The 27420-nt window shown below is 41.6% G+C and overlaps 1 protein-coding gene and 1 non-coding gene across 5 annotated transcripts; both read left to right on the top strand.

Moving 5' to 3' along the window:
* Positions 1-8744: 8744 nt before the first annotated feature.
* TRNAS-AGA (transfer RNA serine (anticodon AGA)) lies at positions 8745-8826 on the top strand. Its single transcript has one exon. It is a non-coding gene; the product is annotated as a tRNA-Ser (tRNA).
* A 12360-nt stretch (positions 8827-21186) lies between these two features.
* On the top strand, positions 21187-26445 carry LOC131246558 (uncharacterized). 4 transcript variants are annotated; one of them, XM_058246817.1, is made up of 8 exons: positions 21187-21480; positions 23883-23952; positions 24291-24466; positions 24576-24678; positions 24908-25024; positions 25367-25537; positions 25819-25999; positions 26094-26252. In XM_058246817.1, the coding sequence occupies exons 1-8, from the start codon at positions 21293-21295 to the stop codon at positions 26189-26191; spliced, it is 1104 nt and encodes a 367-aa protein (XP_058102800.1). In that variant the 5' UTR covers positions 21187-21292; the 3' UTR covers positions 26192-26252. The 4 variants fall into 4 exon arrangements, with proteins under 4 accessions (XP_058102800.1, XP_058102799.1, XP_058102802.1 ...); XM_058246816.1 differs by lacking the exon at positions 26094-26252 and adding an exon at positions 26259-26445 and having other exon boundaries at positions 21191-21480; XM_058246818.1 differs by lacking the exon at positions 26094-26252 and adding an exon at positions 26259-26445 and having other exon boundaries at positions 21194-21480; positions 25873-25999.
* Positions 26446-27420: the final 975 nt, after the last annotated feature.

Here is a 27420-nt window from a genome sequence, read left to right as displayed (position 1 = left end):
TTTAATGCTCAAATGGACCACACAACAAATAGTAGTGGGGAAAATGATTTTCACCGTCAAAACATTCGTAGGGTCCAAATTAATTTTTATTTGTCATCCAACCTGTTCATAAGATCATAAATACATGGATGAATAGAAAACCACAAACATCACTTGATCCAAAACTTCTTTGGCCTCTAAAAATTTTTTAATGGTAGAGGTTCAATCAAACAGTGTGGTCCATTTGAGATTTAGATTCGTCTTATTTTTTGTCTCAAGTTTTAAGACTGGCACACAAAATGAATTAACGGTTTAGATATAATACATACCTCATGATTAAACCCACAGAACTTGCTGACATCAACACAGCAGTTATATACCCGGTGTGAGGTACACCAGCCAATCAGCTTCCACGAAGACGAGGCTGGCGCTCCTCGAGCTTTGAGTCATATGAACGGTCCGAATTAGATCAAAGTTACATGGGCCCCACAATGATGTATTTATCATATCTACACCATTCATCCATTTCTAGAGATCATTTTGAATCTTGATCCCAAAAATGAGTAATTTTTAACGCTCAAATAGACCACACAACAAATAGTAGTGGGGAGAATGATTTTCACCATTAAAACATTCGTAGGGCCTATCGTGATGTTTAATTTCCATCAAATCTGTTCATAAGGTCACACAGACCTGGATGAAGAGAAAAGACAAATATTCAAAATTTCTTTGACTCTCAAAAGGGTTTCAATGGCAAGTGTTCGGTCCTCCACTGCTTTTTACAGTGTGGTCCATTTGAATTTTGGATCTGCCTTATTTTTCACTCAAGCTTTACGAAGAGCTCACCAAGTGGACAGACGGTTTGGATATAACTCATACCTCATGATGGGACCCACACAACTTGGTGACATCAAGGCATCAGGCACATGGGTGGTGTTTGGTACACCAGCCAATCCGGTTCCATAAATAGGTAGGTTCGAATCCACCGGTCCAGTTTCACGTGGATGAGCCTTGACGGGACGCGGATTGCCTTCCAAAGGACTTCGCAGGACAAAGTTCATTCGCTGGCATTCAGTGGAAGTACATGTTGTATGTGAGAAATCCACCTCTCTGTCCGTTTTGCAAAAGCATTTAAGTACACGATACAAAAAATGAGGAGGACCTAAAATTAAAGTGGGCCACACAAGGGAAAACAGTGAGGATTGAATGACAACCGTTGAAACATTAGCATATCATAAGGCTAAGTATGTTGTGTTTTCAGTTCATCACATTGGTAATGAACTTATAAATATTTTGGATGACATATAAACATCAAGGTGTACCCAAGGAAGTTTCAATAATAGGGGTTTCTTCTCCTCTTTTCCATCTCGTGTTGTCTCCTTGAATTTTGTATGTTACTCATTTTTTGCAAAAGCATTTTAGTACATGATACTGAAAATAGGAGGATCTCAAATTAAAGTGGACCACATGAGGGGAAACGGTGGGAGTTGAACGACCACCATTGAAACATAGGCATGGCTATGGAAGTTGTGTGTAATGGTAAGTGTTTTGTGTTTTCAGTTCATCACAGCTGGAGTGACCTCATAAAGGGTTTGGATGGCATATAAACATCAACGTGACCCAAGACGGTTTCAATGGCAGCATTTATTTCTCCACTTTTTCCTCTCGCGAAGTCCTCTTTGGTTTATACCCTAAGAGGAGCTAGCAAAAATAAGGGTGTATATGAACCCAATAACCTTGGTTAGCTTGCTCGATTTGCCTCGAAAAAGCTTGACATGATTAGGTTTGAAATTGCATTTGAGTTTAGTTGAGCTGATTTTTGGAGCTCAATTTTTTTTTTTAAGTCAAGTTTAAACTTGCTCGAGCTCGACTCCGATTGAACTTGGATTGATAAAATACTTGTAAACTGATGTTGTTGCTTTACATTTATACACTCCATGTGTTTAAGAAAATGATGTATAGGCTCGATCTTATCTCCTAATGGCCCGAGCTTCTAATAGAACTAAGCCGACCTAGCTTAGCTTGAGGACAGAGCTCAGCCGAGCCAAGTTCAAGCTGGGTCACCTAGTGGTCAAGCCGAATCAAGCTACGCCAGACTTGACTTGGTTAGACTCGTACACACCCCTTAGGCAAAAATGGATGTAGGGGGTAGATTTCTCACAAATGCCATGCTAGCCCCACCTATCATCCCACCGCCGGAACTTCAATCCCTGTCCTCTTTGACCGGTTCTATCCCGGTTCAAAGGCCAGGACCAAACAAGCCCGGTCCAATCAATGGTAGGGCAAACGGTAGATCAGAAAGGAGCATCCAGTGGTTTCTGCCATATATGACCCATGATTTGAGAAAAACATTAATTGCATCATACTAGCCATCAATATCGCTCAGTTATATCTCTTGAATGTAAGCTTCTAACTATCTTTTGCTTTCTACCGTTCATTTGAGGACCGCAAATAGGATGCCCGTGATCTTCATTTTCGGTGAACTTTTAACCATGGGCCACACATGGTAGGTCCATTTAAGTATATGGTCTCGATCTATTATTAATCATTCCAGGTGTGTATGGTGAAAGGTGGGGTACTATCATTTTACGATCACTGTATCCTATCATTCCCTTCATCTGGGTCTTTATGACCTAATAAACGGATTGGATTTCAAATAAACAGTACATCAGGCCTTAGGAGGATTTAAATGATGGATATCCAATCACTATTTTTTTCCTGTGGTGTGATCCATTTCAGATTTATATCCCTCTCATTTTTCGGATAAAGACATAAAATGATATTTTAAAATGGATGAACGGAATGGATGAAACACATACATCATGGTGGGGCACACAGAGCACCGACCATCAGCTCCGGGGCTGGTGTCAGGGGGAGTAGCCAATCCGTTTCCCTGTAGTCTACTGCCTACTGGGGGAGCTGATCAGGTGTTACCCGGGTAACACCCTAGCGGGTGTTTCTCTGATCGTGATGCCCACCTGGATGTATGAGTTGTATATCCACACCGTCCATCAGTTTTTTCAGCTCATTTAATGGCATGATATTGAAAGGAAGTAGATCCAAATCTCAAAGGGACCACACGGTAAGGATTGAATATTCACCGTTAAAAACCTCTTTTGGGCTACAAAAGTTTTGGATCAGACTGATATTTTTGTTTTCCCTTCATCCAGGTTTGTGTGGCCTTATTAAAATATTGGATGTCACGTGAAAATTACGGTGAGTCGTTGGAAGTTTTTAACGGTGGCCGTTCAATAAACACTGTTTCCTGTGTGGTGTGGTCCACTTGAGATTTGAATCTGCTTCATGTTCTGGTCAATGACCTAAAATGAACTTGAAGAATTGACGGACGGCATGGATAAGCAACAATTATAAAACCAGTTGGGCTCCCCCTAAAAAGCAACACATAAAACAAGGAGAAATTTGCGACTGTACGACCCATTTATGGTCCATTTAGGAAACTAAGCCCACCTCATTTTCCTTTGCGAGAATACGCCCCAGCTGTACGGAAGGCTTGCCAAAGGTCGAAAATGCCCCTGCTTGTTCCTTCAAGCGGACATGTGGTGCTCGAAGACGAGCGCTGACACTCCTCGAACTCCGAGTTGTACGAACGGTTCAAAAGATATCAAAGTTACATGGGCCCCACAGTTACGTATTTATTATATCCACAGCGTTCATCCATAGTTCGAGATCATTTCGGAGCATTATCAAAAAAAAAAAAATCCTATCCAAAGATCAACTGGACCACACCACAAAGAGCAACGGGAAAATTGATTTTAACCGTTAAAATTTTGTAGGGCCCACCATAACATTTATTTTCCATCCAATATATTCATAATGTCACAAATACCTGGATGAAGAGGAAAAACAAATTTTGTAATGATCCAAAACTTCTGGGACCCCTAAAAGGGTTTCAATGGTAGACGTTCAATCTTCCACTGCCTTTTACAATGTGGTCCACTTGATAGCTAAATCTATCTTATTTTTCTTCTCAAGCGTTAGTATGAGTTCGCCAAATAGATGGACGGTTTGGATATAACACATACCTCATAAAAGGACCCACAAAGGCGGTGGGGATTACAACAGGGAAAAAAAAGAGCTGGTATCTATGGCTACGGATTATAACCGTAGCGATAACCGCAACCAATGCTTTTTCAATATGTCCTCTACTATACATCGAAGGTCTTTCGATATGTACTTCGATATATCGAATGTCTTTAGATTAATCGGAAAAGGTCCAAAACTATCCAGTAACTTTGCATAAAAAATCCTGCAATTTTCGATTAATCAAAGTGCATTCGATATGTATCGAAGATATAGCTATAGATTATAGCTGTAGCCATAACTGTAGTCCGTAAAAGTCTATGCAAATTTTTTAATTTTTTATTTTTTAGTTTTTATTTTTTACATGGAGAACTTTATTCTACCTACAATTTTCTCTAATACATATTTATATAAATATGTATATATAAGCATATAAAAAAAAAATTCTCTCTTTTTTTCATTTATTTCTCTATTCATTCAACAAGAATATCTTATAAACCAAAATTAGTTACTTGATGTACCCTATATGATTTTGGGGTAGGAGAAGATACTTTAGCCAACTAACCGAGTTATTTTCCAAGATTCCATCAAGTCGATGATCAAAAATCCATTTCATTCACTTTGCACGATTTCAATCATGGTGGTCATTTCCATGCATTTCACCGTCAATTCCCCACTTCACGGACAATTCCATGCATTTCACGGCCATCCCAATTATTTCGTGTTGATTCACGGTCGTTGAGATTTGATTCACGATCATTTGCATGCATTTCGCTCAAATCGCTTCAAACCACGATCATTGCATTTCACGGCCATCTCAAACACTGTTGATTTCACGCCGTTTGAGCATCGGTTAATTCCTTCACTTCACGGTCGGTTGCATGACCGTGAAGTGAAGGGAATTGACCACGAAATGCCTCAAAACGATCGTAATCAATTCACATCACTTCACGGTCAGTTGAATGATCATGAATTGATGCGAATTAACCGTGAAATGCATGCAAACGACCGTGAAGTGAAGGGAATTGACCGCGAAATGCCTCGAAACGACCGTGAATCAACACGAAATTGTTTGGGACGACCGTGAAATGCATGGGAATGATCATGGCTTGAAGCGATTTGAGCGTGAAATGCATGCAACTGACTGTGAAGTGAAGGGAATTGACCGCGAAATGCCTCGAAATGACCGTGAATCAACACGGAATTGTTTGGGACGACCGTGAAATGCATGAGAATGATCATGGTTTGAAGCGAATTGACCGCGAAATGCATGCAACTGACCGTGGAGTGAAGGGAATTGACTGCGAAATGCCTCGAAATGACCATAAATCAACACGGAATTGTTTGGGATGACCGTGAAATGCATGAGAATGATCATGGTTTGAAGCGATTTGACTGCAAAATGCATGCAACTGACCGTGGAGTGAAGGGAATTGACCGCGAAATGCCTCGAAACGACCGTGAATCAACACGTAATTGTTTGGGATGACCGTGAAATGCATGGGAATGATCATGGTTTGAAGTGATTTGACTGCAAAATGCATGCAACTGACCGTGAAGTGAAGGGAATTGACCGCAAAATGCCTCGAAACGACCGTGAATCAACACGGAATTGTTTGAGATGACCATGAAATGCATGGGAATGATCATGGTTTGAAGCGAATTGACTGCGAAATGCATGCAAATGACCGTGAAGTGATGGGAATTGACCGCGAAATGCCTCGAAACGACCGTAAATCAACACGGAATTGTTTGGGATGACCGCGAAATGCATAGGAATGATCATGGTTTGAAGCGATTTGACCGCGAAATGCATGCAAATGATCGCGGAGTGAAGGGAATTGACCGCGAAATGCCTCAAAACGACCATGAATTAACACGGAATTGTTTGGGACGACCGTGAAGTGCATGAGAATGATCATGGTTTGGAGCGAATTGACCGCGAAATGCCTCGAAACGACCGTGAATCAACACGGAATTGTTTGGGATGACCGTGAAATGCATGAGAATGATCATGGTTTGAAGCGATTTGACCGGGAAATGCATGCAACTGACCGTGCAGTGAAGGGAATTGACGGCGAAATGCCTCGAAACGACCGTGAATCAACACAAAATTGTTTGGGATGACCGCGAAATGCATGAAAATGATCATGGTTTGAAGCGATTTGACCGCGAAATGCATGCAAATGACCGTGAAGTGAAGGGAATTGACCGTGAAATGCCTCGAAACGACCGTGAATCAACACGGAATTGTTTGGAATGACCGTGGAATGCATGGGAATGATCATGGTTTGAAGTGATTTGACCGCGAAATGCATGCAAATGACCGTGAAGTGAAGGGTATTGACCGCGAAATGCCTCGAAACGACCGTGAATCAATACGAAATTGTTTGGGATGACTGTGAAATACATGAGAATGATCATGATTTGAAGCGATTTGACCGCAAAATGCATGCAAATACATGGGTGTGAAAATATCGGCGTTCCACAATGATAATTGGTGATCCACAGTAAATATTGATGATTTGTATGGAATATCGACAATGTATAATAAAAACATCAGCGATTCACAGTGAATATGGTCGATACACAGTAAATATTGATGATCCATCATACAACATTCATCCATTATAACATACTTCCATCTCAACATTCTTTTATTACAAAAATTCACCCATCGGTCATATATTACAATATTCATCGCATTTATCCATTATAATAATTTTCAATTATAAAATCTATCCACTACAATATCATTTCATTATAAAAGTTATACATTACAACATTCTTTCACACCCTCTTTCCTTTCACAAACTCACACAATTCATGTCCAATACATATATAAAATAATTATAAAAGGAGCCAAGAAAGTAAGAAGAAAGGAGTAAGAAAGAAGGGAACTAAAAAAAAATTATCCTCCATTTCACACCCTCCTTCCCTCCCGTGAAAAAAAATAAATTATTCTCCCTTTCACACCCTCCTTCCCTCTCGTGAAAAAAAATCAAAAAAAGAAGAATGAAACGACCAATTAACCCTCGTGCGAAAAGTGAACCCATTCACATTTTTTATAAAGCTCTTTGGATTGTCTTGAAAGAAATCCAACTTATACACATATAAGGAGCTTTAATTTCATGTTATTGGTATAAGTTTGATGGCAAAACTCATCACAAATAGATCATGCCAAAGGAAATATTTCAGAATCAATGAACAACATCAGCGTAGTTACAAGCCACTGGCATCTTCAGATAAAATAAAAAAACTGAAAAATCCTTTATGTGTGTTTATAGTTGTCCAATTAAAATGGATAGATTAAATTGGCCAAATGATGGGCCGAATCTTTATTTTTAATAAGGGCCCACTAAATTGACCATTTTCTATCCATGTTAGGGCCCACTAAAGTATTGGTCTGGATTTATCAAGGTCCCTGTTACTTTTACTGTAGAGTGATAGATCGACCATACTCGGTTCTTTCAGCTCTACCGTATTATCTTCCAGTATTACTAGCCAAATGTTGTCTTTTGCTTGTACTTGTTCTATACGGTCCTGATCAGCATCAATCCTACGGTGGGACCCATTATTCAGTGGTCCAGAAACAACTTTCTGATTGGGCTCATTTTGGGAGTGGAGGATCCTAACCGTTCGATCATCCGGCCAATTTTTTTTCTTGAATGTGGACCATTGTTTTATTTGTCTACAACGTGTACGCAAAACTCAGGTTGGTTTGCTTTCAGGTGGGCCTCACGTGTATGAAAATGAACGGTTTAAAATGGTTAACAAAGATCCACGTCGGCCGCACACACGTGGCTCACGTGATGAGTATATTGTCCGGACGCGGTTTGGCTAAGACGCTGCCACCAGCCAGGTGGCTAGTTTTCGGTTCTATGTGGACCCACCATGATGTATATATTTTATCCACGCCGTCCATCCATTTTGAAAGATAATTTTATGGCTAGATCCCAAAAATGAGGTAGATCCAAATCTCAGTGGACCACACCATGGGAAAACAGTAGTGATTGAATGTCCACCATTAAAAACCTCATAGGGCCACTGTTATGGTTATTTGACATCTAACTTGTTGATTAGGTCATACAGAGATGAAGGGATATATATATATATATATATATATATATATATATATATATATATATATATCAGCTTGATCCAAAGCTTTTGTTGTCCCCAAGAAGTTTTTAATGGTGGGAGTTCAATCAACACTGTGCGGTCCACTTCAGATTTGTATAAATCTCATTTTTGGGCTCATACCATAAAATGATCTTGAAGAATGGGTGGACGGCATGGATGAAGGACATACATCATGGTGGCGCCCACAGAGCACCGACCACTAGCCATTGGCTAGTGGCAGGGTCGGTATGCGTGGCCCTATTTGATGGAAAGACCAGATATTACAGGAGCAGGTAATGTTGGCACGTGTGGGGTGATTGGTGTGTGTAATTCTTGCTTGCATGTAGCATTCCTTTGGTGTCTGCTGTATTGAATCGATGATCCCTAATTCATGCCATATGTGGTATGCCAATCCAAACCGTTCTCATCATGCGTGACCATCCGATCTAACTTTCCAATTTGGTGATTCGAGAAATTTGAAAAATTTCCTCCTAACCATCTACGATCACCAATTCAATGGTTCATATCATCTCTCAGTAAAGATGCTTTAGCAAGTGTGTAATAGAGTATTTATATATTTACGATCGCTTTAATGACATCTAGTGGACGTGCCGGAGTGGTTATCGGGCATGACTAGAAATCATGTGGGCTTTGCCCGCGCAGGTTCGAATCCTGCCGTCCACGACTCTTTTGGATATTTATTTATTTTTAATTCCACTCATTAGCACGCTCCCCATCGTGGCACGTGTGTTTCATGTGGGTCCACGTTTGCCACAATTAGGTGGGCCATTGGTGAATTTCTCTTCTATAAATGTTCTTCTTTTTTTTTCTCATACACGTGCTCCACTTGATCAGTATATCGGCCTTTTTTTTAGGCCATGAGATGATCATGCTGGGGCAGATTTGATGAGCGGTTCCTGTCACACACGTGTGCCACTTTTGCTGCATGCATATTCACATGACACCGTGGGCTATTTCTTACGTGCGGTTTAGTAACGTCCACCAAATCGGGTAGCCATGTGATTAACCTCTATGACATGGGTTACGGGGCAAAATGGACCAATGTATAATGGAAGGTCAGTTAGAAACTTTGTGAGCTTAGCCTTATGGAAGACCAACATGAACTTTGGATTCCATGAAGACAGCTTCCTACTCTAGGTTCGAGGCAGTGTAACATGTCTGTAAGGAAAATCTCCAGATTTTGTTAGGAGGCCTTGTTCTCCTATTTGACTTGGAAGGCAGCTCGGTATAATCTAGGTCAGCGCCAAGTTAGTATGGCTTAGGTCGGCACGACTCAGGTCAGTGCGGCTTATGTCGGCATGACCTAAGTCAGTATCGCTTAGGTAGGCATTATCCAGGTCGGCCTTCTACTCATATCTAAGAAAGATCCAAGATCTCGGAGGATATCTTCGACGTAATTAGGATCCTGAGATCCTTGCCAAAGATCTAGGAGTATCATCTTATCGTTCCGAGATCCGATTCCGCCTACGATATTGCCCACCAAAAAGGGAAGATTTGTTTTATACTATCGCTTCTCATAAGCTATAAATAGAGATGCCTCTAATGGTGAAAGGTATGCACAATCTCCAACCTGGAACCCTTCACTTGACTAGACCCGAATTCCTACCTGACTTGGGCATCAGAGGGTCCCATATACTAGCCAGGGTATCATTTGTCCATCCCTTGTGCAGGTACACAAAGGTCCAAGGAAGGCTAACCAGATTTCTGAATCAACAACACGTACACAAATTTTTAGGGCCCGTGTATCAACCATCACACTTAGCGAGACCATAGAACATCTTAAGGCATTTTTGGACTTTAGTCATTCTGAACAGTGGACCCGCTCAATTTTTGGGCCAGGGCATGTTGTAGATGCAAGCACTTGTGATGTGAATCCTACACACGTGTATGATGTGCAACTTTGAACTTGAGACCTTCGGCTCATCCATCAATGTTCATCTTCGCTGCTAGGGTTGTTGATGGGCTAGGTGAGGGTTGGGCTAAGCTTTGTCCAAGCCTAGGTAATGTTGAGCATGGGCTTGAGTTAGGCCAAAGCTTGTAAGGGGCCAAAATAATCTAGCACAACCACGCCTCGAATGCTTATGATGAGCTTGTGGTGGGGGAGAGAGATGGATGCGCCATCATTGTCAAACTCATCTCTATTAAATTATACTCGTAACATTAAATATTTGACTTGGAGTCTCCACTAGCTAGTTAACTTAGATTTTTACAATCAGTTAAACCCTACATAATTTGTGGAAATTAGAGAATGCAAAGATCCACCATTTTATAATAACTCTTGATGTAGGATTTGGTATTCCGAGTAAGAATACTCATAGACGGAGAAGAAAGGCTCTAAGCACTACTTTGTGGGATTTAATAGATGGATAAGCATGATGTTTGGACACCAAGTATAAGTTTTGAGATGGTATTTAATGATTGGTATAGATTTTATATAATTATTAAGATAACCCTATAAATATTAATGGTGGATGTCTCCTTCCCAATTGTTCCTCTAATCACAATTCATCTTAATATTTTTGAAATAGGCATAACTTAGAATTAAAAATCAAATAATCAGAGCATATTCTACTTATTGTATTAGAGTTGATTCTACCCTACTGCATTAGGGTGGGCCCCATGGAAAGTCATGGGTGGACACATCTTTCGTAGGTTAAATGGGAACGGATTAACTGCGGCCTGGGTCCTCACTCTTGCTCCGGTGGTAGACTCTCAAGAGTTTCAACACCCGATCAAGGGTTCGAGTGCCCATAGGTGGTGAAATCCCACTACGGTGCGAGTGAGTAGGTAGGGTTGTACACGAGTAGAGTTAGCTCAATTAGCTCGCTCGACTCGACTCGACTCGACAAAGCTCAATTCGACTTGGTTCGAAACTGAGTTCGCGCCGAGTCGAGATGATTTTTTGAGCTCGAAAAAATTTCAAACCAAGTTCGAGCTTGCCCAAGCTCAACTCGACTCAGATCAAACCCAACTCGAATCGAACTCGGATTGAACCGGTTCGGTGACTCGGTTACTTTGATATTGTTGTTGCTCACCAAGCGTTTAATGAAATGACTCAACGAAGTGTGGTTGGTGGCAAGGAAGGTACGTATATGAAACAAATACCTTTTTGTTCTTGATTTTTATGTTACTTACAAGGTGTTTGATGAAATACCTGTAAAACCACTGCTGCTGTTTTACATACAGTGAGATTTTGAAGGTGCAGTTCATGTGTAACGCCCCAAATTTCGGGGGTTGAGTATATACTCGACTCTCAATATCTCGGGTGTCACTTATGCTTTGCGAAAGCTAGTTTTATGGTTCATTTTACTTAGTATGTGAGCATTTGAGGAATTAAAATAGATCATACAGCATACACTGAAATAAATGTAACTTAAACTCAAAATATGACTAACAAGAACATATATATCCAGTGTACAGGACCGTATCCTAGCAAAATACATACAATGTCAAAATATGAGATGTCTCGTCTATAAAGTTTCATCGCTGGCCCTAAGGCAACCTATAGTTTTCCCGCCCAAGAGCTGGAAATACGAGAGCTCATCCTCCGATGCATTAGACTCCATAATACCTATATCTAAAAAAAGTGTCTGCTTGGTGTTTTAAAATACCGTCCCAGAGTGAGAGTGAGTGATTAACTCATTGGGTTCCATTAGCAATAAGTTACACATGTTATCAATTCCATAGGCGCAATTAATGAAAAGCATCCAATACACAGTTCCTAACTACTCTTATTAATGCACATGCATGTTATTATGATATAATGCATGCCCTCACCATCCAACACTCCCTCGAGTGACACTATCTTACATTCGCAATGCCCAACACTCCCTCATAAGGCGACCTAGACTGCCGAGTCGCAAACTTAACTAATGCAATGCTATGAATATTCATGTTAGCTGAATATTTAATTAAGTCTGTTCATCCGGCAAGATTGGAGAAGCTGAAACACCTCCATTTAATCAATGACATTATCCAGATCACTCGACCTAGGGCGGCCGTAGCGGCTCTGAGCCTGCAATCCATGATCTAAATTTAGGTATCATCTATCTGTCTCACAAATTAATAATTCTAAAGGTAATGCATGATACGTAAAGGTATAATGATCAACACGGTATGAATCGTCACCTAAACACCGAGTATGACCACTCAGTTCCAGGTGCGGGCTTGTCACATAACCAAATCATCATAGGGAAGGCTTGTCACCCAATTCCATTCATGCCTGGGTCGTTCGAATGGTACTTTTGTATGAAACCATCGGTCGGGTAATTTGACGGGGACCGTTCGAACAAGGACCTGTCACATCTTGTGCTCGTTAGTCACTACGGGGAGGCTTGTCACTCCAATGTAGGCCGACAACATGAACACAATATCCCATTCCACTATGCTCGGCTCCCGAGACTCGATTGCTCACTGGTCACTACGGGGAGGCTCGTCACCCCAGCGTAGGCCGACATCTCGGATACGGTGTCATATTCCACCATGCCCGACTCATGAGTTTTAGTGGGATCGAATCACTAACAGTTATTAGTAGGCCTCTCAAAGTTATGAGGTGCCTCATATTTAGGCAGGCGTGACTATACATGGTTAACACACATGGTTAGTTAATGGGCCAATTCGTCCAATTCAGGTGAATTACGGGACATTCGGCATTTGCTGCGAGTAACATACGTAGTCCAACTATTGCCGAGTACCCGTGTTCGACCTAAATTTGTCAGATTGGTCGCTAGGCGGCCCAACCAATGGGGTTGCCCACACACTCTGAAGTTTCGCTGATCAACCCAGAAAAGAGATTTAAATTTACCTAGCAACATAAAGAGGATCACGAATTACTTCTAAATGTAGAAAGTTCAGGCATGCATATTATAAGGTTCAATTACTTAATATCATAAGAAAGTCATGAACTACTTCTAATTGCTGAAATTTCAGGTGTGCATGTAAATAAGTTTCAAATTGCTTATCATCACAAGAAGATCATATACTACTCCTAAATTCAGAAAATTCTGGCATGCATGCAAACAATCCACAAGTATTTGACTCAATTTAATTGCATAGGAGACATGTGGTGGGATTTTTTCAAATTACTTCAGACTTGGGGATGATCCATATTCAGTTTCACATAATGAGAAGGGAAACGAGAAAAAAAGGGAAACATTATAATGACTTAGTCTAATTTGACATGGAATTAAGCATCTCTTACTCTAAACATATTTAGCCATATTTATAATGAACTATCTACTAACGGATTTCTTCTAAATCAACATGCAAAGCAAATTTTGCACACACAATCATTATTTCTACCCTAAGTTCGATAAATGGCCACCTAAGGATAATGGTCCGCACCTAGGTATGGTTTGACAGCTTGCAGAGCCGCTTCCAAGGTGCTGGTCCCGCGGGATGGTGAGTTGGAGCCCTGCGACGATAAAGTTTGTATGTTAGATCACATGCAAGTGGTTTAGGACACCTGAAATTTGAAAGGGGCTGAACCTATTACCTTTCTATGGCTGGTGGGCCGCTCTTACGGTGACGGTGCAGTGAGCTTCGATGAGAGTTGAGGTAGGAGGGTGAATTCCTCAAAGTCCAGCTCCTTGGAGCTCCCTCCCTCTCTATTCTCTCCTCTCTTTCCCCACTTTGTAGGAAAATTCGTATGAGAGAGTGGGAGAGAGATTTTTGGGACTTTTATAGTCTGAAAATTTGTCTAAATGGCCCTCGAAACTTTTGTTTTAACATGCACACTCTAGAGGGTTGATTTTTGGTCCCTGGGGTCATCCCAGTGGCTTCCTAGCCCATCTATGTCATGGGGCAGGTGCCTCATGGTCAGATAAAAGATTGTTCCAAGTTTGGTGGCAAACGGATGAGTCAAATAATCATAAGGGCCCGATTTGTGATCAATGGTCACCGATGTTAGATCAGGGTCCCGGTTATACGGATATGAGTAGAAAAATATCTTTAACTCATGCTTTGAATTTGGTTGCGATCTAACGGTTAGAAAGTCACAACTTCATGAAAGAGCGGAACATCCATTTCACTTAAATTTTCAGATTTTAGTCCAGGAGATTCGCGCGTTTCAAGTATTTGACTTCTGGCCCAAGTCGAGCAGTTATAAGCACTTTTTTGGTTTGCCACCCGCAATAGACGTCAAGCCCAGTGAGACAGACATTATTCTATAATTTCAAAGCTAATGGGCCACTAACGAGCAATCTGGAGCTTGTTCCGATAATCGGGGCATTTTTCGAATGAATTGGATAGGTAGATTTCTTAGGCACAGTCGTTAGGGTCTGGATTAACTAAGTTCTCAGTGTGGTTTATTCGAAATTAACGAAAATGATGATTCAATCATAACCACTCTAGATCGTTGGTTCTTAGGCTAAATGAGTGATCTGATTGATTTGATTTATAAATCAAGATTCGACCCATAGTTGACTCGACTTTAGGTATGTATTTATTTGGTTATGATTATCTCAATTAGTCAGTGATGAGTCGGTTCGATTTGTGCCCTAGATGAACAATTCATAAGGCTAGACTTGAGGTTTAAGTGATCAGGTGGATTAGTTGGCTTCATACAGTTGGTTAATCGAATTTGTGCAGTTCTTTATTACTATCACCTACGTATAGGCTCACCTCAAGCGTTAAGGGTTAGTAAGTGACGACGTGTGCTAGTTATATAAAAAAATTTAAGGACTTTTTGACAATCAAGAATAGCAAATTTCAGGATGTTACACCATGTGTTTGTGAAAATGCTGCACAGGCGAACTCGGATCGATCTTGGCTCGAACTTGGCTTGAACTGGCCCGAGCTGCTGATCGAACCAAGCCGAGCTTGCCAGTCAGGCTCAAGGACCGAGCCGAGCCGAGTTCGAGCTAGGGTCAGCAAGTGGCCAAGTCGAGTCGAGTTGTGCCAAGCTTGACTCGTGTACACCTCTATGTGTGGGTATGTGTAAAAAAAAGAAAAAACTACAGCCTAGCGACATCATGTGGCACCCATCTTCATGTATGTGTTCTACATCCAAGCTGTTCATCAGTTATTCTAGATCATTTTAAGACATTAGCTAAAAAAAATGAAGTAAATCCAAACCTCGGTTGGACCATAAAAACTTCTACTAAGCAGCAAAAGTTTATATATATATATATATCAAGCTGATATTCGTTTTTATCCTTTAGATTAATAATTTAATGTTACCTCATTAACAGGTTGGATAGAAAATAAACATTACAGTGGCCCTTATAAAGTTTTTAATGGTAGGGCGCTCAATCACCATTGTTCCTAAAGTATGGTCCAAACGAGATTTCGATCTGCCTTTATTTTTTCTTATCACCCATTAAAATAATCTGAAAAAAAAAATAGATGGACAGTATGAGTTATATATATATATCAAGGTGGGCCCCACAGTAAGAGTGGCACCGTCTTAGGTGAGGCCAGCCCACACCTTATAGACTCGCTGTTAAAAGCTTTCAGAAAATGACAGCCAAGTATATCTTTAATTTTTAATGGGGCCCACCATGATGATTATATAAAATCCACTCTATCCATTAGATGACACACCAATATCTAAGCACAGGACCCAAAAACTACAAATATTCTCAAATCAAGTGGGCCACACTAACGAAAAAAGTTCAGACGGTGAGTTTGCCTTAATACTTTTTCCAATCTTGTGTCCCAGTGAAGTTACGGATGTTATTGATTTTTGGTATATAGACTTAGAATGGTGTGGGACAGCTTATGATCGGGTGGATTTAACATCAAAACTAAGTTGGATCCCACAACAGCCATGACTCACTAAAAAAAAAAACATTTCAAAATAACCTGGAGACGCCCACCCTCTATGACACGTGAGAGAAAGGGGCGTTAGAGGACCCCATATTAATTATGTGTTGTACATCGAGGACGTTCATCAATTTTTTAGGACTATTTTAGTATGTATTCTAAAGAATTAAGCATATCCAAAGCTCAGGTGAACCACACCAAAGGAAACAATGGTCACTGAACATCCACCATTAAAAACATACCAGGGCATACAATAATACCCAACATGATTTTTTTACTTTGCCTCCAACCCGTTAATAAGTCAAATAGACCTGGATAAAGTGAAACCATAAATATCAGTTTGATAAAAAAGAAAAGAAAATGGTCCACAAAAATCTTTTAATAGGTATTTTACACTGTTTCTAATGGTGTGGTCCACCTGAGATTTTATTATATTTAAATTTTAAGATCACATACTAAAATAATATGGGTAAACGGATGGGCGGAGTGGACACACAAAATATTCATCAAGGTGGGCCCCACACGGTAAGCATAACACTCATTAAGGTGGCATGCGGGTGCGTGGTGCATGGGTTAAAGGAAAGCAGATTGGGCGGTGGCGCCACTACCTCAATGGTGCGTTGAGTTCACCAAGTTCCGTGGGCCCCACCATGATGTATGTATTATATCCAAACCGTCCGTCCATTTGACAAGATCATTTCATGGATTTATCAAAAAAATGAGACAGATATAAAGCTCAATGGGACCACACGAAAGAAAGCAGTGGCCTTTGAACGTCTACCATTGAAAACTTATGGGGTTATAGAAGTTTTAGATCAATCTGATATTTGCTCTTTTCCCTTCGTTTAGGTCTATATCACATGAACAAGTTTGATAGAAAATAAACATTATGGTGGCCCCATGAAGGCTTCAACGGTGGGAATTATTGTCCCCACTGCTGTCTTTGGTGTTGTCCACTTGAGCTTTGGATCTGACGCATTTTTGGATTGATGCCCTGAAATGATCTCCCAAAATAGATAGACAGTGTGGATATAACACATACATCATGGTGGGGCAACAGATCTTGGTGATGTCAACCACCATGGAGCATAACAAGAAACTCGCTTCCAGTATAAAGAGGAAAGCATTAACAGTGGCGTTGGAAAAAATTAATATAAAAAAGTTATTTTTCCATGTGGCCCAGTATTTTAACACGGACTAACTTTTACATGTACACCACCTGACTAACTTTTACATGTACACCACCTAATCCGAAACCGTATGTGGGGCCTACCCTATTGTTTACGAGAAATCCACGTCGTTCATATGTTTTTCCATCTCACTTTAAGTATAAACTAACGAAAAAAGCAGGTTCAAATAACAAAGTTGGTACAAGATGGCCCTAGGAATTTTCAATGGTGGTGCTCATTGACCTCTGTTTACTGCCAGGTGGGCTCACTGGAGCTTGGTATTGGCCTCGTATTGGTGCCAGTTCATAAAATGATGTTGAAAAATAGATGTACAAGCAAATATGGGCACAAGATGACCCGATCCGGCTAACTTGACTTGTCCAACTCAAGTCCGATCCGACTCGAATCGAACTGAACCAAATGGGTGAGTCGATCTGAACCGAGCAAGCTTCGCCCAATCTGAACTCAAATCGAGTTGAGTTCGAGTTACCCAGTAACTCGATCCGACTCGACCGAAACTCGATCTGGTTAACCTTAACTCGATTCGAAACCCGACTTGACCCGACTCTCTAACCCTACCCCGAACTGATCCTAACCTCTCTCTCTCTCCCTCATCCTCCTCTTCCAAGCCCAGCAATGACCCAATACCATCACCCTCCTCCTCCTCTTCCTACTCCCTCCCTCTTCCAAGCCTGGCAACCACCTCCTCCTCTTCCTCTTTTAAGCCAGGCAACTACCTCCCCCTCTTCCTCGTCCAAGCCCAGCAACCACCCACCGCCATCACCCTCTTCCTCCTCCTCCTTTCTGTCCTCTCCACTCCCTCCCTCCCTCATCTCTCAATCTGACTTGATGCCAACTTGACCCAACTCGGTACTTCTGACTGGATTGAACTCGGTTTGGATCAGTCCAGGCTAGATCGAACTTGGATCGAGTCAGGCATGCTGGACTCAGTATCGAGTTGAATCGAGTTTGGGTTAGACCTATTTCAAAACCGGATCGAGTCTAGTTAGCCCTAACTCAGTCCAACTCGGCTAGATGCCCAGCTCTCTGTATAAGGTGGATTTCTCACAAACATCTTATAGCCCCATAGTTCATTTCCAAATGTTTCATGTTCGTTTTGCCAGATTAGTCTCGTGTTTCATCTTATAGCTCGCCATTGATCGAGCAATTATCACACCCATGAACCTAATGTCAGCCAAATCTGTCTCTCAAACTTATTAGCATTGATTGCTGTGAAAACCTAACGCTGACCGTACTTGGGCCACTTTTATGTTTTTAGAAATCCACCCCGTCCATCTGTTTCCTAGACTCATTTTAGGGCAATGGTCTAAAAATAAGGTAGATCAAAAGTTAAGATTGGTGCTAGGATGTCCAGAAGATGTTTCAACGGTGGCCCTTCCATCTCACTCTTTCCTGTTATATAGCCCATCGGAAATTGGTATTGATTTAGTTTTTGGATTAATGCCATTGATCTGGAAAAAGTAGATGGACGGGTTAGATTTATAAAAATCATCAAGTAGCTCCGTGAATGTTTCAAGGGTGGGCATTTAATTCCTATTCTTTCATGTTCGTTGGACTCATTTGATATTTAGATCGTCAGAATTTTTAGCCCATGCCATAAAATGAGGTGGCAAAACATATAGACCGAGTGGATTTGTCACAAATATCATGGTGGGCTCCACCTAAGTTAATCAACTTTTGTCTTTGGATTTAAATGTCCTCGTGGTTTCAAGTCTCCCAACGATTAATAGCTTTTGGAAATTTACCCGTCCTAGCTCATTATAGGGCATGAAACTAAAAATGAGAAATATAAAAAGCTGAATATTACCCTCGCAATGGTCTCGAGATGTCTCAACAACATAGGTTGAATCTCACTTTTTTCTATTACACCCTGATCCATGGCTCAAGTTGTAGACTGAGTGAAAGATACTTCGTTTCAACGCTGAGGCCCTGGTATGACGACTCCCTAGTCGTGGTGGCTAACAGTGAAGTGTGAAACTGACCGTGGGTGTACTAACAAGCTAACCAAAAAAAATAAAAATCTCATTTTTCCTGTTGCGTGGCTTACTAGGGATCCAGGTTTGCTTATTTTGTGGGCTCGTCCTCTAAGGCCCATATATAGTCAGACCTGCATTTCCATGTAATCTTCCATACATCAGCGCATGAAATGATTGATGAAGACGTTCTCTGAATAGGTAGAGTGGATTAGATGTTGCTCCGACCCCACCTAATATGGGGTACACCTTGATGCATATATATTTTATATCTATGCCGTCCATCCATTTTACTATATCATTTGAGAGCATGATATAAAAAATGAACTGGATCCAATTCTTAGTTGGACCATTACGTAGGAAATAGTGTTGATCGAACGCACCTATCATTAAAAACTTATTAGGGTTCATTGCAATATTTTCATAATGTTTATTTTCTATCCAACTTGTTAATTGGGTCATAACTTAGATGAATTAGCACTGTTTTGATGGGCCGCACTTATCTCCGTGCAGAGACGTTCATGTGTACCCCACTTATCCTCATATGACATCATGCGATGACATTCATACAATTGATGAAGCTGGTGGAGTGTAGTTTTGTCATTTTGGAAAAAGAAAGTTTCCAAAATATCTATGGTCCAACAGGGGTAAAATAGACTTTTCAGTAGTTAACAGATCAATCCATTAAGTATCCGTTATGTATATAAAATACGTGATTAGTTTCGAAAAATAGTTTAAAAGTATGAGGTTTGTAGTCTATAGCTAAAAATGTAGCAGCCTAATGGAAAAATCCCAATTGAAAATTACTCCTAAAGAGTCAAAGTGGTAGAAGTTTGAGAGATAAAGTTCAAATTTTAAACTTTTTAAAATTGCTATGGGCAGACTGGCCTTGATGGGCCTTGGACCGCTCTGTCCAAACTCGGCCCCTTTCACTTCGAACCCGACGCTGGGCCTGACAATCTTGCCCAAACCTGGCCCAAGCTGGGCCTGTAAGCCCGTCGGGCCAGCCTGGCCCATTGACAGCCCTACATTTCAGTCTCGAGAAAAACGTTGATACTCTGACAGAGTGTGATATATGATACGCACGCACTTAGTATTGCATACGTGGCATGTAAGTAATTCATACTAAACCGTTGATGATAATACATTGATGATGCACTTAGGATTTCATATTCCGCTTCGTAGATTTTTGTGGCCCAAAAACCAGGCGAATCAGCTCATCCGGTTGGCCGCACGTGTGTTGATTGTGGGCTGTTCACTCTTAGGAGGCTCGCCACGTATGGTTGGTGAATCTAGACCGTCCATCTGGTATGACTTACATGGATGCCGGGTGCCCCATGCTGTATAATCGCACCGTACATATAATCCCATCTGTTCGATCCAAGATCTGCAAATGAAAAGTTAGAACTGGAATACGTTCAAAGGGGCAGATTCTATTAATGGGACGGCTAAGATATTCCAATCAGTGTACTTTCTGGTACCACGTGCCGTCCATTGCAGATCTCATCAAATGGCCGTCACAAAACATAACCCCAGTTTAACGGTTCAGATCCTTCTATTCTGAAAAATATACGGTTAAATCTTCCACATTCAATAAAAAAGAAATACCAAAAACTGGTGCCAACTTCAAATATCAGAGATTTTGGGGGCCTGTTAGATCCAGCTTGGAACACACGAGATCAACGGTCTAGATGATCAATCAGTGGGGCCCACTTACCTCAATCCAGGCCTGAAAGATACTCGATTTACAAATTGTACTCGAGTTTTTGGTTTGCGAAAGTGGAGCCCATGTAAGTCTAATCTGGACCATTGATATGTTGCATCCCACCGTGGATTGAACATGGCCCAAAAAACTCCTCGATATGACAATCCCAGCCTTTCAATTTTCCTGTGACTACACCGTTGAATGGTCCTCATTCAACAGTAAAAGGCCCAAGATTGGTGACTACGATCTTCAAGTATGTGAGATTTTTGGGATACCGTCCATCCATCATGGGGCCCACCAGACCAATGAAATGGACCATTGAACCATGGGCCCCACTTGTACGGAGTGAAATATACACGTCCTTAGGTGGAGAGGATCCTATAATTCCTCATGTGAACAAGGATAAGGTGGAAGCAGTGAAATGGGTGGTGAGAGAGTAATCTCTATACCACATGAAGAGCTGTTTTCACAGATTTATGGCTGAGAGAGGTTAGAAGATGTTGGAGGTGTTTGATGTAGGGCCATGTGAGGACGCCCACCAAATGGGGTTCCTCATTGGCCGTAGATTCTCTACAATGATCAGAAGTAGGGTGGCCACAGATCTCATCCTCCAACACCAACTCATCCCTTTCTCTAGAAAACCACAATCGCAGCCGTTCATTCAAGCTCTGTCCACCGCTAACAGGTTTGTTCTCACTTAGATGGAGAAATGCTGTTACGATATCCGCTTATGGAAATTCGCACCGTTGATCATATGGGCCATCCAATCCTAACCATATATTATATTGTGAGTTTCTCCCGTAGAATTTTAGCCATTCCTCGACTTTCAACTCAACCATTGGTAATTAGCCATTCATTTGCAGCCTGCTCATCAGATGTCTATATGTATCACCTCTAATTAGAGCTGGGCAACGGTCCGGGTCGGACCGGATCTTGCCTAATCCGATCAGATTCGACGTCCCAGTAGCTTAATCCGTACTCGATCAGATCCGGGGGCCGAGTCCGGGTCGCCTGACTCGGACAGATCCGATACGTGGCTAACTTGACCCGAACCGAGTCTGACTCGGTCATCCTGCCCATTTCGGACCAGGTTGGGTAAGATTCGGACAGTTGGAATTTAATCCAACTATTTCATTTGGTGTGGTTTACTTCAGCTTTTAATATAACACACTTTTTTTCTCAACGTCTAAAATAATATGTCAAAATTAATGAACGGTTTGGATAAAACATATACATCAAGGTGGGCCCCATATGTATCTGAAAGAGCATATATACAAGTACACTAGCGGTGTTAATGTGTTATGTTGTTGACGTGCACTGCACGAAAGTGCAGTGCCGTCCTTTCAGTTTTCATGCACAGGGACTCTCTTCGTTTGACGTTAACAAGCTATAGGGGTGTGATCATGGGATATGTGTTATATCCAAACCGTCCATCCATTTGGTGACCTCGTCTTAAGTCTTGAGACGAAAAATAAGATAGATCTAACTACCATGTGGACCACACGAATCGTTTAATAGTGAAAATTATTCTCTGCTACTATTTGTGGTGTGGTCCAGATGATCTTTGGATATTATTTATTTTTTGGATAGTGCTCTATAATGATCTTTAAAAATACATGAACGGTGTAGATATAGTAAATACATCACGGTGGGGCCCATGTAACGTTGATATTCTTTGAACCCTTCGTACAACTCGGAGCTCGAGGAGCGTCAGTGCTCGACTTCGCACGACACGTACCCGCGCCAGCTGCAGGTTGTCAGACAGCCATCATGGTGGGTGGGAAACGGACGGGCTACACCGCTGACATCGTCGGAGCTATGGGCCCCACCATCACACATGTGTTTCATCCATGCCGTCCATCTATTTGTAGAGATCATTTTACAATATGAGTCCAAAAATGTGGTATAACCATATCTCAATTCACAACTGGGTCAGCAATTTGGATGGTCTAGATTGACGTAAAGATATGAAAAAATAACATTTAGGTTAGGTTTTGGGTTAAAAAAAGGATATTTATAGGTATACCCCTCCGGGTCGGGTCTGTTCGGGTCGGTTCGGACCCATTCGGTCCGGGTATTCGGACCGGATCTGTCCGGGTACAGTGCTATCCGAACCTAATCCGAAATTAAATCGGATCTGACCGATCAGAATCGATCAGGCCCGATCAGACCGTCGGTTCTGTTCGGAACGGTACCGAGTCGGGTCTGGCATATGATGGCCTTGTTGCCAGAGTTGATGCCTTAAATCTTCAAGGCTACTTGACCAGTCAAGGGAGCTGCTCGATCAGTCGAGGAAGCTGCTCGATTAGTCATGGACTGACTTGACTCGTTTTTCAGCGAGTTGGGATTTTAGATTTCCAAGGTGCTCGAGGGTGCCGTTCAACCAGTTGAATTTAAGCAGATTTGACTCTGAATTTGATACGGACTGTGGAAATTTGAGTTGCTTTTGTTAGATGTGCGAAAAGGGAGTTGCTTAAATTATAAATAGGTGTCCCTAGAGTTTTTTTAGAGTATGAGAAATAATTCTAAGACTTTCTAAAGGCATTCTAAAGGGTTTTAGGGTTATCAAAAGGTGTAGAAAGGGTGAGATTTGAGGTTGTTCAAATCGGGTAAGTCCTCTCTCTTTGTAATTGATGTTTTCATAGTAGAATTTTGTCGCTTTGTGCCGTGGTTTTTTCTTGTAAGGGTTTTCCACGTTAAAACTATGTGTTTTCTTGTATGTGCTTGGTGCCATTGAATTACTATCCTAGATCTACATTTGTGTGATTCCGCAAGCCAAAATCCCAACAGGCCCACCATCAATGGTCTTGATTTCCACACAGATTGTCGGTGGTTGAATGGTTTTCTTATCGGATGGCTACCATGGTTTGTTTGTAAGACTTCTATTAGGTGGGCCTCATGTGATTAATGGTTTGGATGATCCAACTGTTGGATATATAGATTTAGCATACTAGTGGGCCCACAAAGAAAGCACATCCTGGTAGCATTCCTCTGATCAGTTACTGAAGAGATTAAAGCTTTTACTCTTTGATCGTATGTTTTCTCTGACTGTATATTCAACGGTGATGATGGGCCGGTGTTTTGCAGGAAGAGATTTCCCAGATACTGGGATGAGATGGTGGGGACCGCTGAAGGGAGTGGTGTGTCCGTTCTTGATGTAATGTTCCTGTCTCACCATGCCTTGTCTTGATTGATCTAGTAGCGCCGGCGTACGGATGCATTTGTGTACGTCTATGTATCATATCTATCGCTTGTGTGGCCCACTCTAGAATGAACGGCCTTGATGCAAGTATCACTGTCCTAGGAAATTTACAATGTTCTAACGATGATCGACGATTCAAATTCTTCTTATAGTGGGCCAGAAAGATGAGGCCTACTAGATGAACGGCTTAGGTTACTTATTGGGTGGGCCCCACCTCTACCATTTGCTGGGCCACCAATATGATCATGAACTCTAACGCTCATCATACTTAGTTTTGACTTGTTTTTGTGCAGATACTATTGCTGAATTTTAGGAAGGAGATCCTACCGTTTATTCCGAAGAATGAGGAATCAACGGCTGTGGATGCCGCTGCGGATGCAGAAGATTGCTCTGATGTTCTTGTTGTGAATGAATCAATGGCCGTGGCAGCACACAACGAGGATGCCAATGTCGCTTTGATTGGCCACGTGTAATGATCTGATTAGCTCTTGCCACCTAGGATCGGCTAATCTTAGCCGTTAAGATCCTCCATTAGCATCAAAATCCTGGGACTAACTTCTTTTTTTGTGGGCCGGCAGCTATTTGCTCAGGGCCAAAATGTCAAATGGACTTTCATTCACTGCCTACACATATGCAGGAGAGCTCCCAAGCTGTGCATTTGGTTTCAACAGTCACGGTCTGGTGAGATCTTGTCCGTTCATCAGGTGGGCCCCACTTCATATGTTGTGTGAGTTGAAAATCAGCTGTTCTGGTGACTCTGATCGTCCACATTGTGTCCCACCTGATGAAGAGCCAGATTTCCAGGGCACCCCATATGAAAATTGTGGCCCACCTGATGAAGGTGGCCTTCGCATTTCAATTCGATTTCAATCTGGTTTCGTATCATAATCTATCCATATCAACCTCTCAGGCATTTACTCTTAATTCAGTCCCGCCGTTGAAAGAGGAGATCGTGGCCCAAGGCATTGGCCGGAACTTCATTTCACGAGATCTACTCGAATCAAACGGTCTTGATGATGCACTGGAGGTATGTGATTGCAATTTGCTATTTCTCCAAATTATTATGTCTGATTTGAAGGAATGGCAAGATCTAAGCTTATTAGTTGTTGGGCCCATCACACAATGGGCTACACCGGCTGTTCCCCAATCTGATGCCTTTAGAACGTGATCAATGGATGGAAATGGACAATTACGGCTAATAATCAAAATCCAGAAGGGCAATCATTGGAGGAGGCTTGTGGGGTATGCTAATCCATGATGGGGCCCACTATGAACGGTTTGGATCACTTGCTGTCCCACTCGAATTGCTTGATCAGACAATGTACATTTCTTACCACGCCAACGGTGGAGATGAGTCCATTTTTTTCAGCGAATCCGATCATCGGATGCCTCTGTGGGGCACAGCTACAATCTCATCGACGTGAGGGATCGCAGGATTTTGAACGTGGAGACGGCATCGATGAACCGCATTTCAGTTCAGGAAGTCGGATCAACACCGTTCTTCCATGCAAACATGTATCTCCACCTTCCAGTAAAGCAGGTAAGTCATCATGGCCGTTGAATCGTTTTCTACATACATTGATGGACTGATGGATGGATTAGATGGGAAGACAGATCAATGAGATTGGTAAAATGAATATCACTTAGCCAAGTAGACCACAATCTGGCAAGCGATAATGTGTGCCCCACCAATTGATCATATCAGCCTGATCTTTATGCCAGGACTTCCAGATTGTGCGTTCCACCTGGTGAGCGGCTTGGATCTTGTGTAAATATGCCACTTTAGCACATGTGATGATACTAGCCGATCTCTGGCTATAGATGATTGATCCAACGGTTAATAATGGGTTGGATGATGGATTGTTTTCTGTGAAGGCACACGATGAGAATTCTATCAACAGACAGAGAAGAGCGGCCCACCTTTCAAAACAATCCAAACCAGACATCCTCTCACTTCTTGGAGATTCATCAGATGATGAGAAATACCCCATCTACATGCAAGGTACGTCAATGGCCCACTCATCATCAACCGATTCACCCCCCTTCTGTAATGAAAATGGGATTTGCTCATATGAGATATCCCATCCATTTGTCAGGTGGGGCCCACCATAAACATTGTGTGGCCCAGAGATTGAGCCGGCCCACCAATGAACGGCCAGGATCTAACGTACGTGTGACACAAAGAGAGCTCTAACATCGCGCAGGCTCCTCCACTGCATTATCTGATTTCTTACAACTTTTCTACGGTGGAAAATTTTCAGGGCCAACACTTCATACCCTCTGTACGGTGCTGATCGATCTTGATGAACGGACATTATCCATTATCCAAGGGAACCCGAAGAAGCAGGAATTTTCACACGTGTTTTCAATGTCTTAGAAGAAATTTACATTTTTACAACGAGAAATTCAACAAGAAAAGCTTCTGAATGATAAAGAAAGAACGGTTCATGCATCCTGCGGGCGCGGCTTCGGTGCATCCCCGGATTCACCGAAGTGGGTGAAATCCCTGACCGTGGGGCCTACTTTTATCTAAATTCCTTATATCCACACCGTCCATATGTTTTGAAAAATCATTTTAGGGCATGATCCCAAAAATGAAGCAGATCTAAATCTCAGGTGGACCATAATACAGGAAACATTAATAACCAACCATTAAAAACTTCTCGTGGGCCACAAAATTTTTTGATCAAGATATTATTTTTTTTGTCTCTTCATCCGGGTATTTGTGACCTTATCAACAGGTTGGATGGACAAAAACCATACGGATGGCCCCATGAAGTTTTAATGGTGGGGATTCAATCACTAATGTTTCTTGTGGTATGGTCCATCTAAGATTTGGATCAGCTTCATTTTTTTGATCATGGCCTAAAATGAACTTTCAAAATGGATGGACGGTGTCGATGGAATCCACATACATCACAAGGAGCCCACAGTTAGGGATCCAATTACCGAGATCCACCAAAAACGCCCCCGCATTCTGCGCATTTGGTTACGCTAGCAAAAAAATTAAACGATGTTGAGGGCCTGTATATCAGAATTTTGAAACAGTTAAATCGCGAAACAGTTCAAAAACTGGGCCGAGATCTACTCAGGCCCAGCCTATGACAGCCCTAGCAAAATCAGTCAATCTATCACAAGGAAATGGCCAAATTGTAATAATCTTATTTTATGTTTGTTGATGCACAAAACTAATTAGTCTTCCTAAGACCTTCGAGTGTTGGCACAAGAAACAGATGAAGGAAATCTTAGATTAAATAGAGGACCCTGGCCGAAGTTAGGCAAAAGAATGTAGGTCTAGTTGAAGGTTAGGTTGAAGGCTAAGAATTGTGCGGACCTTTCACTATTAGAGATGCTTATATTTATAGTTGAAGAGAGATGGTGACGTAGAAGAGATTTTTCTATTTAATAGGTGCGTATTGTTGA

This window comes from Magnolia sinica, chromosome 5 (assembly GCF_029962835.1).
Source record: "Magnolia sinica isolate HGM2019 chromosome 5, MsV1, whole genome shotgun sequence".
In the NCBI taxonomy this organism is placed as follows: domain Eukaryota; kingdom Viridiplantae; phylum Streptophyta; class Magnoliopsida; order Magnoliales; family Magnoliaceae; genus Magnolia; species Magnolia sinica.
Note: the sequence above shows the minus strand (reverse complement) of the source record. Positions and strands in the feature narration are given on the sequence as shown.